Source organism: Mirounga leonina, unplaced genomic scaffold (assembly GCF_011800145.1).
Source record: "Mirounga leonina isolate KUSES-001 unplaced genomic scaffold, KU_Mleo_1.0 Mir_125, whole genome shotgun sequence".
NCBI classification, from domain to species: domain Eukaryota; kingdom Metazoa; phylum Chordata; class Mammalia; order Carnivora; family Phocidae; genus Mirounga; species Mirounga leonina.
In genome coordinates this window covers 27278401-27293054 of record NW_023270305.1, presented here as the reverse complement: position 1 = coordinate 27293054, position 14654 = coordinate 27278401, and the positions used below count along the sequence as shown (strand labels likewise).

Genomic DNA, 14654 nt, shown 5'->3' with positions numbered 1-14654 from the left:
TGATCTCCAGAAATTTATTGGAAACACAATACAAATTGATTAGTAGATGGTATCTACTTACAGACAGACAGTCCACACTAATATCACGCTCTGAATGAATCATCCTGGGGAAACACTCATGACCACTGATGCATGGTCTGGGCTAGTGTTCTCTGGCAAGGCAAATCAGAAGTTCGGAGCAGAGGAACGGAGGGGAAGGATGCACAGAAAACTGGGACATGGCTTTCCTGAGGGGAATGGTGAGGTGGGGTTGCTAAACGGGTAAATTCCCCCAAGGGAAAACAAGGACAACCGTGGAGAATAAAGGCTTTACCCCTCCCTTCCAAAAACATTTTCCTCTCTAGGTGAGTGAGTCTACAAAACCCCCACGGGGTCAGCTCCTGCGTCTACTCTCACCGGGGTCTAAGAATAGCATGGGGCATAAACAGCAGGCTGGACATGACACAGGGCAAACCGAGGCCACGTACATCGCAGCCTGCTTGCCTCAGACCTGCTCCTCTTCCCCCCCCCCCTGCTCTGAGCGGCGGGGGCTGACCGCTGCAGTGTGCTTATCCCAGGACCCCAGGTCAGCTGGCTTCCAGCTGGGTTTAACTAACAAGAGGCACCTGAAGAATCTGCAGGGCACGAGAAAAGGAGAAGCCAGGCTATTTCTCCCCACACATGCCTGGGGGGGGTTGTTTCCAGCAGTGACCATGCCTCCTCGAGGCCCCAGGTCCCACCATATAGGCCTTCTGTGGTCCCCAGTTCCTCCCACTGGACCTAGTCCCCGTGCTCTGGTAACGTGGCCTCCACCAGCCTCTGGGGGTGGCTATTTCCTGCTATTGCTCCCCACCTCTGAGTTTGGCCTCTTCTTGTTTCTGTGTTCAATAATTCTCTGGATTAAAACCCCTGTTTTAAATATTTGGAGTGGCTTCTGTGTCCCTGGTTGGATGCTAACTGATAGAAACCGGGCTGTGGGCAAAGTAGAATTGTGAGCGGTGGGCTAAAAACCAGTCTGTCCTCCTCTTTTGCACCATCTCTGGGGGTGGGCAGGTGGTGACGCAGAATGGGAAGATGGCTTGTGAGCTTTTTTGTGTCCTCATCCAAGGGAGCACAGACCAGGCTCAGCACAGTGCCACCGGGCACATCTGCCGTGGGCCGTGCAGACAGACCTGCATGTCTACCCCACGAGCTCGCTGCACCATGGTGACCTGCCCCCAACACACACAATGGAGACACTGTGGCCCCAGGAAGGGGTGGCCGGGAAACCCTCTCAGGACCAACTGCTCAGAACGGCCAAGGCCAATGTTAGAGGCTCCTTGGTGTCATTTCTCTATTCCCTTGAGTGTTCAGTCAGAATGCTGGGGAACTTTCCAGAGATGAAGTGGGAACATAAAGATCTTAGTCAACATCCTCTTTGTAGGAGGATGAGGCTGTAGAACAGGAGTTCTTACTACAAGGTGAAGGAACGGCTTTCTTGGTACACGTGGCTCAAAATGAGCTGCGCTTTTACCAAAGCTAAATGTGAACTACAACTAGGGTGGGGGACTCCCTGTTCTCTCTGCAGACTGGGCTTGGCCTCAGCCTCCAAATCTCTGGGGCCCGGATGAGGAGGGCCTCTCCCAAGAGGCAGAGAGAGTGAAGCTTGGCAGCAGAGTCACAGAAGTGGACTGCTCTCCAATCAACAGTCACATTTCACATGGGTCAGGAGAGGAGCATGAAAGGGCCAGGTAGCCATCGCACCTCCTGTGTCCATGAGTGACAATAAGTCCAGGGCAGGGCACTGAGACAGCTTTCTCGTGTTTTTCTTTAGAGAGAACACACCATGTGGCGTGTGATGCAGAGAGCCAACTGCCTCGTCTCCCTAGGTCTTTTCAGAGGGGACTTTTCTCTGGGGAACCCTGAGGACAATCCCTGTCACCTCTGCCCCACTCACTGGGCACCTCTAACACAAGCCAAGACCCAGAACAGCTCCAAGAGTTGGCATTGGTGGTGACACATCCCCAGGTCACGCTTGCAAAAGCCAAAGATGAGAAGCAACGCCTTAGAAGAGAAGCCACTCTGGCTGCAAACTGGAGAAGGAAAAGGCAGCTTGAGCTCTGGGCATCGCCGTCAGCCATCATCCATCAGGTTCTCTTTGCTGAGCTGAACCCAGACTCTGAGCATCTGGGCATCTACAGTGTCATTGTCATTTTAATGATACCTCACTCTGCTTGGGGGGCGGGGGAGTGTCAGCTCAATTGTAGTCATTCTGTCTTGCAACCACTTGGCTGTTTGGCCATCCAGCTGCAGTCCCCAGGGACAGCTCAAAGGCCAGAGACTCCAGTTTTCTTTCACGGTGCTGTGAGCCTGTCCCTGCAAATGGAGGACAGGGGAGTGGCCAGACTCATATCTGCTTGGGGAGTTGTGGGGAACTAAGCTATTCCTACCCCTGCAGCTGTGTGCACAGAGCTGCAGAATGGCCAGCCTGTGGGGCCAGCAAGCGCTGGTGCTGAGGGCAGACAGGAAGAGCCCAAGCCAGCGAAAACTGGGTCACAGGCACATCTCCCGGGGCCTAGGCACGTGTGTTCACAGAAATGTCTGGGCTGGAAGGGTGGGGGGGCTTGTGGTGTCGTATATGCACACTCACCTGCAAACACACTTCTCTCATTTCACCCTCCTAGGCCAAACAGATTCCGTCTGCTTAAAATAAACCTGGGGGGTTTGTGACTCGTTGAAGGACTAACCTGGCCGCAGTTGCTCGGCGGCTGGCTTGGCTGTCAGGGAATAGGGCAGTCCGCGAATGGCTTGTCACGGTGATACACGCGGTGATACACACGCTCAGCTGTTTCAACACCTGCTTTTGCTGGAGCTGTTTGGGGCCAGGCAGAACCAAGTAGGACACCAGCTTCTCTCCAACAATAAAATACAGATGATATGAAGAGTTCACAGGCTTACTGAAGAAGATTTTCTTATTTTTTGTCAGAATCTCATAATTCTGTATCTAGGAGGGGTAGAGGAGGGAGAGCCAAATATAGGATGCAGGGGTGAGAGCAAAACTTCCCCATTAGAAAAAAATAAAGATGAAGCCTATTGAGAAAAAGCCAAGTGACAGTAACGGCAAAGATAGGGGAATGTCATGAACTGCATACACTGGCACTTTCCTTGAGAAAAATCCATTCAGAAAGCTGCCATGTCCCTCCTGCAGACCATCATGGCGCCGACAACAGGGCTGAGCGGACACATGCAGGGCAGCAGCAGCTCTGAGCTCCCAGCAGCTATGCTGCTGGAGGAGCCGCGGTGCCTGGGAGCGGAGTGCTGGAGGAGGAGGAGGCTGAGGGGCTCCCTCGTCCCCTCAATTTTCAGGCAGGTCCCGCTGTGGGACAGTGAGGTCTCTGAGAGGAAAGCGAGGTGACATTGATTCACACATGGAAACGCGACTTTGGCGCCGTGCACTCCTAACAGTTTCTTCCCCTGCCCCACCGAGTCTCCAGGGGGCACATGTGAAGGTCTCCCACTGAAATGTGCTGGAAATGGGGCTGCCTCCTTCCCGGGCATGACTGTGAACATTAGCAGGACAGTGTAGCGAGTCTTGGCTTATAGTATGAAATAGGGATAGCTCAGTCTGACACGCAGCATGTGAGTTCTGGGGAAGGAGAGAAATGGGGTCAACGTTAAAGCAGTTCTGACAGAGGAGGCAAAGTGAGATCAAGGACAGAGTCAGCCCTCCCACCCACAACGTCGCCAACGTCAAGGAAAGGCAGTCAGGCATTCATTCAAATAAAAGCTCACGCAGGGTAGTTTCAGGTTGGACCAAAGGGAAATCTAATTGAGGCCAAGAAAATATGTGAATGACACTGAAGTATCCTAAAAGCTGGGTTTTGGATGGGCAGGTGTGGTGGTTACTGCCAAGGTGTACAGCATACCAGGCAGGTGCCGATATGCTTATCAAACCTACATCACGGGCAGTCTCTGACCAGATACTAAGGAATGGGGAGCACAACTGGACTGGAGGAGACACAGTGTGATCTGAGGTAACCATAAATAATCACAGTGATGTGGGCACTCACAGGCTAGGAACACTTTCCTGTAGGAGGGGAATGAATCTCAAACACCCACCATGTCATAGTGGCTCTCATTCCCACCCCCTCCCTCTCCCCCTGAAACCTTCAACTCTCCTTCCCAGAGTTGGTCCTCTAGAGACTCTCAAAAGAAATAAATAATAAAAAGCAGAAGTGGCCTGCGCATCACTACCATCTGGTATTACTCACTAGGTTGTGAAACCTTTCACTTGGTTATTAGGAAGGTGGCTAAGAGGGAAGTGGGGGTTGTCTGCTGAGATGGGACCAGGAGCCCCAGCCAAGGGAGAGGACATAGGGATGCTCACCTTCACAGCCTCCCGCCATCCTGAGGAAGGTCTGCAGGATGGAACAGAGCTGGGCCTTCACTTCATGAGCCTTTCTAGAATAGGGGAGATATATGTACACAGCCTGGTATTTGACAGGGCTCAGCAAATACGTGTTAAATAAAAACCAAGATAATTCAGTTTCGGACTCAGGCTAACCTTTGCTTCATTGAACCTACTGTGGGTTATGTAACTGCATTATTTAACAACTTTACCAGAACCTGTGAGCATCAGAAAGGTTAGGAACTTGCTCAAGGTCACACAGCAAGTAAGTTGAGGATTTGAACTCAGATCTTCTTAATTCAGGTCAAGATTTCCCTGCTACACCAAGCTGCCCCATTCTCCATCCATCCCAATAAGAGCATACTGTCCTTGTCAGTGTCTATGTGAAGGGTTATGTATGTGTCAGAACCTCCAGGATTTCTTAGAAAGCTCTCTCTCTCTCTCTCTCTCTTTTTTTTTTTTATGGGGGATGGCGGGGGAGGAATGCTCTGTTTTTGTCCAACCCCTGGGGAATTAAGCCATCTGCAAGAAGAGCCACTTATAATAGTTTCCCAAGTTTCTGTTCTGTTTCGGTAAATTGTGCTTCCTTTTATTTGTGCCAAACTTACCTGCTTCTGTTTCAAAAGCAACCTTCTAGCATTCAGGTTGACACCAGCCTACTTCACACTGGCTGTGGTTTTAAGTTGAGACATGTCACCACCCATTCCCGGCTGTAGAATCCCATCTGCCCTTGTAAGGCTATCACTTCACTGCCCCCTGCTAGGAGCTTCCTCAACCCCACTGCATTTCCTTGAAGGAACAAGTGCCACATGCAGGGTCCAGATGCAGAGGCCCCAGCACAGCAGAGAACCCTAGGAGGAGATGTACACCCTTTCTTAGGTCTCCTTACTAGACGATGTAGCCCTTTTTTGCTTATAAATAAATTCTCAAAAGCATTAATCTACACTTGCTACTTTTGTCTATACTAACCCTGATTCATAAGCACCTGTTTTTCTACAAAAATTTCCCTCTTGGTTTCACTCTTTAGAAGTACTTCATGTCCATGGACTTGGAGATTCTGCATCCCAGCTAATCAATGCAACGAAAACCACCTTCTTGAATCCAGCTGCTGGATTCTGAGTTCATTTCCCTCCCTTCTGAAACCCAGAGGCAAAACCACCATCAGAATTTTGGAGGCTGGAAAGCAGATACATGAGTGATAACAGACTATGCACTCAAGAAAGCCAAACCTGAGGCTGGCAGTGAAGAAAGCCAAGAACACAATTTGTCCAAAGGGTCTTCAAATGGCTCAGGAATTAACACCAGAGACCTCTGGCAGTGGGGAAGGGAGACTGAAGCCTGGAGATTAGTTGAAGGCTGTTGAGAAGCAGGTAGACCCCTAGAAGCCCTCCTGGCTCCATACTCTTAGGCAATTGCCTGCCTGCCACAAGTCTGAATGTGTGTCCTCTGAAGAGGACCCAAAAGAGGGTCTCAGTCTCAGGGGACACCATTTGAGGGCAGGGCTGGCCACTCCAAAATTGAGGAATCAAGTGAACATACGCCTAATGGATGATGAGACCTCCAGTGTTCTTCCCATTTAGTTCCCAGAAAGCATCCTGCTAAACCTTAAACTCTGGGGGAAGAGACTGTTCTATGGTCTGGTGTTTGTGTCCCCACAAAATTCCTATCTTGAAATCCTAATGCCCAATGTGATGGTATTGGGAGGGGAGACCTTTGGGAAGTGAGTAGGTCATGAGAGTATAAAGAGACCCCACAGAGCTCCCTAGCCCCTTCTGCCATGTGAGGACACAGAGAGAAGTCAGCAGTCTGAAACCTGGAAGAGGGCTTTCACCAGAACCCAACCATGCCACCACCCTGATCTTGGACTTCCTAGCCTCTAGAACTGTGAGAAATAAATCTCTGTTGTTTACAGTGATCCATCTGCAGCATTTTCTTATAGCAGCCTGAATGGACTACGATAGATGGGAAGACTCTTCCTCTGGGAAACGGGACCAGTCTATGAGAGCAGACCTGGAAACAGTGGCATTTGGGCCACCCAACAAACAGCCCAGCCTGATCACCATACCATGAAGCACACCAGAGGCTCCACCCACAAGCAGAACACAGAGCTTTCAGTTTGATTTTAGTCTCCTACTCTTAAACATTAGTAAACAACCACAGGTCACCAGGGGAAAACCTCCAACATAAATGTCAGAGACCAAAACAAAGAACAAAGAGAAGAATTAAAATTGGAGGAAACAGACTATTCATAGACAAGAAAACTTAAAAAACAGGAAACACTATCATTAATATCTTCAGAGGAGTAAGAAAAGATACAGTATCCATGAAACACAGACCGTATGTTATTTAAAAAAAAAAATCATGAAAAAAAATGTAAAAAAGATATCCCTTTTTATTTTACAAACCTAAAAGCCAGGAAAATGAAGCTCTGGGGCCAAGCAAAAATTGCACACTGCTGCTGAATTACCAAATATCGAATAGCAAATGTTCCAGCCAGGGAATGGACGTACACGTAGATTCAAGTAAAACACTGATGGAAAAAGTCATCTGTTACATTTTTTTTTCATGAATTTGCAGAGAATTACTGAGCTGTTACTCCCCTCCCCCTGCCCCCCATTATAATGGTGTTTACCAAACATACCAATAATTCACTACAATTCAGACCTTTGAAAATCTAGCTTTTGGTGTAGAATGGAAAGTTAGATGCCTCAGTGCCCGAGACAATATACTCTTTGATAGAGCTTTCTACAGATACACTTTTTATAGGTTATTTTCAGTATATGTCAACATCCATGTCTCTTGTGAAACGATAGGCTAAAGTAATGGATCACATGGCTGTACCTTTTCCACATACACGTAGGATGGATAATTATTGTATATTAAGGTGTGATTCTTTCCTTATCTTTAGTGTTAACCTACCCAGACCGGCCCCTCTAACACGAGTCGATAAATGTTGTCCTGCCCACCGGTGGTTTTGATGGCTGATTTCTGCTGCAGAAGGCAACATTATTATAACAGAAACAGCTATTTTCCCCTTTCCATTCTTCGTGTTCCCCTAAAATAGAGTTTGAACAAATATTTTAAAGGTGCAAAATACTATTAGAAAGTACTATTTGAGGGGTGCCTGGGTGGCTCAGTTGGTTAAGCGACTGCCTTCGGCTCAGGTCATGATCCTGGAGTCCCAGGATCGAGTCCCGCATCGGGCTCCCTGCTCAGCGGGGAGTCTGCTTCTCCCTCTGACCCTCCTCCCTTTCGTGCTCTCTGTCTCTCATTCTCTGTCTCAAATAAATAAATAAAATCTTTAAAAAAAAAAAAAGTACTATTTGAAATGAACATTATAGGAATCTCTTGGCATAACAGCCACAGAATACTTTATTGCTTGGCAGAAGAGACAAGAGGTGAGAAGAAAGTAGCACATTAGCTGGATGAGCGCTTGTGTCGCCCAATATAAGCAAGTGCGGTGTACAAACAAGTATACTCTGAATACGTTATTTCCACTCATTTAGCACAAATAAATCGTTTGGTTTCACTTGGAAGTGGAAAAAAAAAAATTGAGGGGCACCTGGCTGGCTCAGTCGGAGGAGCATATGACTCTTGATTGCAGGGTCATGAGTACAAGCCCATGTTGGATGTAGAAATTACGTAAATAAATAAAAACAAACTTAAAATTTTTTTTCTTAAATTGATAGAACCAAGGGTAGTTGGCAGAGAGCCTATAGGAAGATTGAAGAGTTCTACATTCTATAATCGTGGGCTAATTTATTTTGGGCTAACCCTCCAGCCAATAACAATAATAAACGCTGGATAAAATATTAAAAAAAAAACAACTTAAGGTTCTGGAGAGCAACCAAAAAGCAGGCAAAAAATGAAGGGGATATGATCCTTGAAAAAAAGGTGAGATTCGATGAGATCCACCCCTAACTGGCTTTTCCTTTAGGGACACTTCCATGCAGTACAAAAGGAATATGGCTCAAGCAGAAAACTGGAGTCTAACTGGGCTAAGGAATCAGGGAGAGTCCAGTTTGAGGCTGCTAATATAGCTGGAAATACAGGAGGAGATCCCGGAAAGGAAGAGGACAGGGAAAGGGAAGCCGCCAAATCTCTATATATATACTCCCCTCAAATCACGGGCTGGTTCTGGAACTATGAATTTATGAGGTGGGACTCCAAGGAGTCCAGTGGGAAACATCAGCTGAAAGGCTAAAAAAGGCTGAGCAGCAACCTCAGCAGCTGTCTACTGCTGGGAAGACAGATTTTGGAGTTTAAGTTCTGCCAAGTAGGAGGGATTGGGCAAATAATTTGGTCTTTCCATTGAAATCTCATGGGACTAAGAGCAAAACTGAAATAAACCAGACCTTTTAAAGTTTTAAAACAAGCCTCCAGAGAATCAAGGTGACCTACCAAATTAATTGCTTGCTAGGACAAAATGCAACACTCTGCAAAGGAAAATAACAGAATCTATAAAAAAAGATGAATATAATGGGTAACAAAATGGTATATTTTAGGAGAAATACAAAAGAACTAAATGGAAATTCTAAAACTGAAAAATACAAAATCTAAAATGAATAATTTGTTAGATGGGATTAATAGCAAATTCAATACTGCAAAAGAGGGGCCCCTGGCTGGCTCAGTCAGTAGAGTATGCAACTCTTGATCTTGGGGTCGTAAGTTCCAGCGTGTTGGGCAAAGAGTTTACTTAAAAAAAAAAAATACTGCAGGGGCACCTGGGTGGCTCAGTTGGTTAAGTGACTGCCTTCAGCTCAGGTCATGATCCTGGAGTCCCGGATCAAGTCCCCGCATTGGGCTCCCTGCTCAGCAGGGAGTCTGCTTCTCCTTCTGACCCTCCCCCCTCTCATGCTCTCTCTATCTCATTCTCTCTCTCAAATAAATAAATAAAATCTTAAAAAAAAAATACTGCAGAAGAATCAATGAACTTGAAGATCTCTAAAAGTTATTCAGACTGACAAATAAAGCATATAGTAATATGAGTCCATTTATATAAAATTCTAAAAAATGTAAACTAATCTGTGGTGACAAAAAGCAGACCACTGGTCACCTGAGATGAAGTAGGGAAGATGCGGTGGGTGGGAGGGTCGATTATAAAGGGTTATAAGGAAATTTTTGAGGGTGATGGATAAGTTTATTAAGTGGATAATGGATGGCTAAGTGACTGGTGGTTTCCTGGTACATACATACATTATACTTATCAAGTTGTATATTTTATTTTATTTTATTTTTTTGAGAGAATCTTTTTTTTTTTTTAAGATTTTATTTATTTATTTGACAGAGAGAGACATAGCGAGAGAGGGAACACAAGCAGGGGGAGTGGGAAAGGGAGAAGCAGGCTTCCCACGGAGCAGGGAGGCCGATGCGGGGCTCGATCCCAGGACCCTGGGATCATGACCTGAGCCAAAGGCAGACGCTTAACGACTGAGCCACCCAGGAGCCCTCAAGTTGTATATTTTAAATATGTGCAGTTGAGGGGTGCCTAGGTGGCTCAGTTGGTTAAGTGTTCAACTCATGATTTCAACTCAGGTCATGAGATCCAGCCCCAGCCCCAGGTCAGGCTCCGCACACTCAGCGGGGAGTCTGCTTGGGATTCTCTCTTTCCCTCTCCCTCTGCTCCTCCCCCTACTCGCGTGCACACATGCTCTCTCTCTCTAAAATAAATAAATAAATTAATTAATTAATTAAAATCTTTAAAATAAGAAATATATGTAGTTGAATGTCAATTAAGCCTCAATAAAGCGGTTTAAAAAAGAAATGATAATGGAAAATAGCTTTATGGGTTTTTTAAAAATCTGGTGGAATAACAGGTGCTGGCTTTAGAGATACTGCATAAGAATCATTCTGAGTTTAATAAAACTAGAAAAAAATCATTTAAAAATAACCCTAAGAAGGATAGGAGAAAAAAGAAAACTGGTGTGATCATGTTAATATCATACAAAATAGACTTCAAGACAAGGAGTATTAACAGAGTAAAAAGAATCATTTCACAGTGATAAAAAGGTAAAAAAGACATAAAAATTATAATTATATATATATATCACCAATAACAGAACTTTAAAATACTGAGGCAAAAATTGACAGAATAAAGGGAGAAATAGACAAATCCGGTTGGAATATAAAGTTGAGAGTCTCCCAGAAAACTGGAGAGAAAAAAGAAAATTGGAGGACCAGTGTAGGAGGTCCAATGTCCAATATCTTGACCCTCTCTTCTTCTTCTTTTTTAAAAAGATTTTATTTATTTATTTGACAGAGCGAGAGCAGGAACACAATCAGAGGGAGTGGGAGAGGGCGAAGCAGGCTTCCCGCCGAGCAGGGAGCCCGACGCGGGGCTCGACGGGGGGCTCGACAGGGGGCTCGACGGGGGGATCGACGGGGGGCTCGACGCGGGGCTCAACGGGGGGCCCGACGCGGGGCTCGATCCCAGGACCCAGGGATCACGACCCCAGCCAAAGGCAGATGCTTAACAACTGAGCCACCCAGGTGCCCCTTGACCCTTTCCTCTGCTGTCTGATTCCAGATGCCTAAAATGTGGTCAGCCCTGTTTCCCCAGGACTCTGGGCTGTGCTCCCTGGCTGCCCTGGGGAGGGGCTCCTGTAGGCACTCAGCAAAGCTGCAATCAGACTGTCATGGAAACTCTCAGGTTATCCTCTTCTGGCACCTCCATTTAACAAAGTTGCCTTCAACCTTGCTCCTCATTTTTACATTAATTACTTTTCACATTCATTTATATGTAAATAATTGTTGATAAAAATAAATATTTGGTTGAGGCAGGAAAATGCATAGATTATAACTCAGATGTTTTCTGAGCTTAAAGAGTACTCAGTCATCTGGAAGGAAAAACAGGAAACAGGAAAAGAAAATAATAATGAGCTAGGTTGGGAAGCTTAAAATGAACCCAGTGGGGGGTCCCCGAATCAACTAGACTGTGACAAATCTTTCCATTTCCATTGCCCTGGGGGCCTCCAGATTCAGAACACTTCTCACTTCCATAGTGGGATCCAAAGAGACTGCTCAGGAAGATACTTAAATCAGTTGGTTTCTGGAGTTGGTCTTTACCTCCCCGGGGCATCAAGATCTAATACTGATGTCTCAAGGGCCTTCTCAGACATATGTGCCAGCTCTTTGGATGGATGGGTCGCGCTTCTTCTATGGAAGAGTTGTTCCTTAGGGACTTAATCCTCTTCCTCTGCTGTCTTCCTCAATCTCCTTTCCCAAGCATCTACACTTTCCCGAAAAAAACACAGGATAGCTCTCAAGTTAGAGGTTCACTATCTTTCTCAGAGACTCACCTTCCACATATCACCGAGAATGGGAATACATTGGGAGAGGTTGGTTAAAAAGGTTTCCTCTAATGTCCCTTGCAGGTAAACAGAGACACTTTATTGAGGAGGACCCTTGAGCAACTACCATGGACTTTTGTCACTCTTCTATTGCTCAGAGGGTGTGAAGTCTAGACCTCTTACAGGCTCGCACACTAGTATATCCCTCAGGAATAGGATAAAAGTATTCTCTGGGAGCAACTGATATTAGTAAACCCAGGAATGGTCCCAGGTGTGGCCGATTTGGCACCCTTCCAGAATATTCCAAAACACCAAGTTGTTAATTACTCATGCCTAATGCATTTGGGTCTGTTTTTCTCTACAATGCCACCCCTATGGATTCACAGTATGAACGAACATCCACTGCCCTCACATAATGCTTCAATAGTCCTGAAACTCTCTAGATATACTAGGTACTCCGCTATAATTACTTCACATTCAATAAACCCCGGGGCCATAATGATCCATTAGAAAATACTGGGGAAAAAAAGAAAATTCAAAGGCACTTTTATCTATGAAACTAGGTTGTAACATTACATCTTGAGACAAGGAGATCAGAGGCGAATCCAGGGACACTTGATGTTCTTCCACAAACAATATTTTGGAAGATTAAAAAAAAAACTGTATTCTTTTGAAAGGCTATAAAAATGTTGACAGAAGGCAGCCTGGGCCCAAGCATGCCTAGGAATGCCATCAGCTGTTGCTGGCAGTCTATTTTTATTGGGATTTGTGAACACAGCAGATGCATTCCCAGAGCTCTCTCACTGGTACAATGGGCCTCATCACCACCCATTTCTCGGAGTTGGGATGCAAACAGTTGGAGCTGTTGAATCACTGATTCAGAAACAAGTCATCCAAAGGACAGTCTTCACACCCCAGATCATAATATTGTACTTAGAGGCATCCACACTGGATACCCTCTTCATAGGGGACTCAGAAAAATGATATTACTCAATGTGGAAAACAAATAAAGAAAAAAATTTAGATCTACAGTGTATTCACACACCCCAGAGGAAATAAGCCAGAAGAAAGCAGATTAAAAGGAGCTTATTGTACAATTCATCAATTTCCTTGGCTCAGGTGTCCTGATTCTGTCCCACCGAAAACTCACCTCTCTCCTGAGCCTGCTGCTTTGGTTTTCCTGACACTGAGTCCTGCTTCAGTGGTACCCCTGGGACAAAAGCCGTATCATCTCAGAAAAAGAGGAAAAGAGCACACTCCAATTGATGTCCCTTTGTCGTATGACTACAAAACAGAAAGAAGTTGCTCTCCGGGGTCCCCATTTGATAAAGACAGAGACATAGCAGGCGATCACCCTGTCCCTGGTCACCTGGGCCGCACAGAGGAAGACCTGCTGACTGGGGCGGGGAGGGCATTTTCTTAGGGGTAAGGAGACGATGAGAGATGCCTGAACAGCCCATCTGCCCCTCTCCTCTCTGGATTTTTTCTGACTCAGCCTTCCCTCTGAAAAAAATGCCACTGTCTCAGGATGATGAGGTTCCATCCCCTCTGCGGTAGGGTCTCTAATTGCAAGAGCCTCCAGGGAACAAAATGAGCCCTCTTTATCGAACTAATTTCCTGTCTTCAATACTCCTTTAAATAACTTAATCAAAGGCAATTTCTCTTTATAGATACTGGGCCCTTCTAATGTGCAAATATGCTTTGGAACATACCCATTTACTTTCAAGCAAACCCATGAGTCATTTTTTGAAAATCATATTTTTAGGTAAGAAATAAATGTAGTTTTAAGAAAAGTGTTGACATTTTATTTACATACAGTCCACATATGACTACAAAAGCGTTGGTTGATAATCTTAACAATTTTCAAAATACAACTTTAGTAATAGCTCTTCTTTAAAGGGTGGGGGGCAATAGAATCTTAGCACTTAATGAATCCCTACCATGAGTCAGAGTCAATGCTGGGTATACCACATAATTTAATTTAAACACATTTCACCTTTAGGGGATTCTGTGAATCTTCTCTTATTTCTTTTTTCTCCCCTCTCTCGGACACTAATGTAGTTCTTATGCTCTCCTTTCCAGAAACAGTAGGGGCTGTGATATGGGCCGAAGAGCTTCACAGAGGCAGGAAATGGAAGGACAGCTTTAATCAATGGTGGCTTACAACTCACAGGCTAAGCACAGAAAAATGCCTACTATGTTCCTCTCTATATTTCCAAACACACACCCATCTCCAATACACAGAAAACATAAACACCTCCCAGGTACTTGCTGCACTCAGCACCCAAATCTGGGTCCTTATTCACCCATTGGAAACAACCCTGGAGAGGAGCTTAAATCCCATCTCTGCTGTTTGTTAGCAGGGGGGCTTTAGGCAAATCCCTTAACCTCTTTGAGCTTCGGTTTGTTCATTATTAAAATGCAGGCTGTAACACCTACCTCACAGAGAGTCTGGGAGATCAAGTGCTATAAAGTCGGTGCAATATTTTTAACCATTATCACAACTCCATTAAGGCAAATGAAATTTGTACTTTACAGAGGAGAAAACAAGTTTAAAGAAACTAAGTGATTTACCCAAGGCCACACAGGACGTAATCAGAGAAGGCAGCAGTTAATCCCACCTGATTCCAAACATTCGGAGGTACTTTTTTTCCCCATGGCGCAGATAAATTCCATTTCCCTTGCTACCCTCTCTTCTGGGCTCTCAGACATGGAAAGGCTTTCCAGTAATTGCTCTTCTATCCCCACCGATCTCAGGGCCTTCATTACTCACAGCCACATGGAGTTAACCACATGGGCCAAATGTGGTAGGTACTTGGTTTGCTGGCAATAAGAATGTCATCAAAGCATCTGTGAGTCAGAAAAGGAGACAGGATTTGGAAAGCACATGACAGCATGTAGCACACCACTGGACCAACAGCCTGACGGACGAGAATGAGGTGTAGGGGACTGACTGGTAAGGGACCAGGTAGATCTCTGTTTTGAAATTTCATTTTTCC

At 45.5% G+C, this 14654-nt stretch overlaps 1 protein-coding gene across 2 annotated transcripts in view; it reads right to left on the bottom strand.

Annotated features, from left to right (window-relative positions):
• MTA3 (metastasis associated 1 family member 3) overlaps positions 1-14654 on the bottom strand; it is a 172419-nt gene continuing 157765 nt past the window's right edge. The window contains exon 17 of one of the 2 annotated variants that reach the window (XM_035000994.1): positions 1-4419. In XM_035000994.1, coding sequence (XP_034856885.1) covers positions 4403-4419 — 17 coding nt within the window. In that variant the 3' untranslated portion in view covers positions 1-4402. The remainder of the gene's footprint in view (positions 4420-14654) is intronic. The other variant, XM_035000993.1, reaches the window with a different exon arrangement.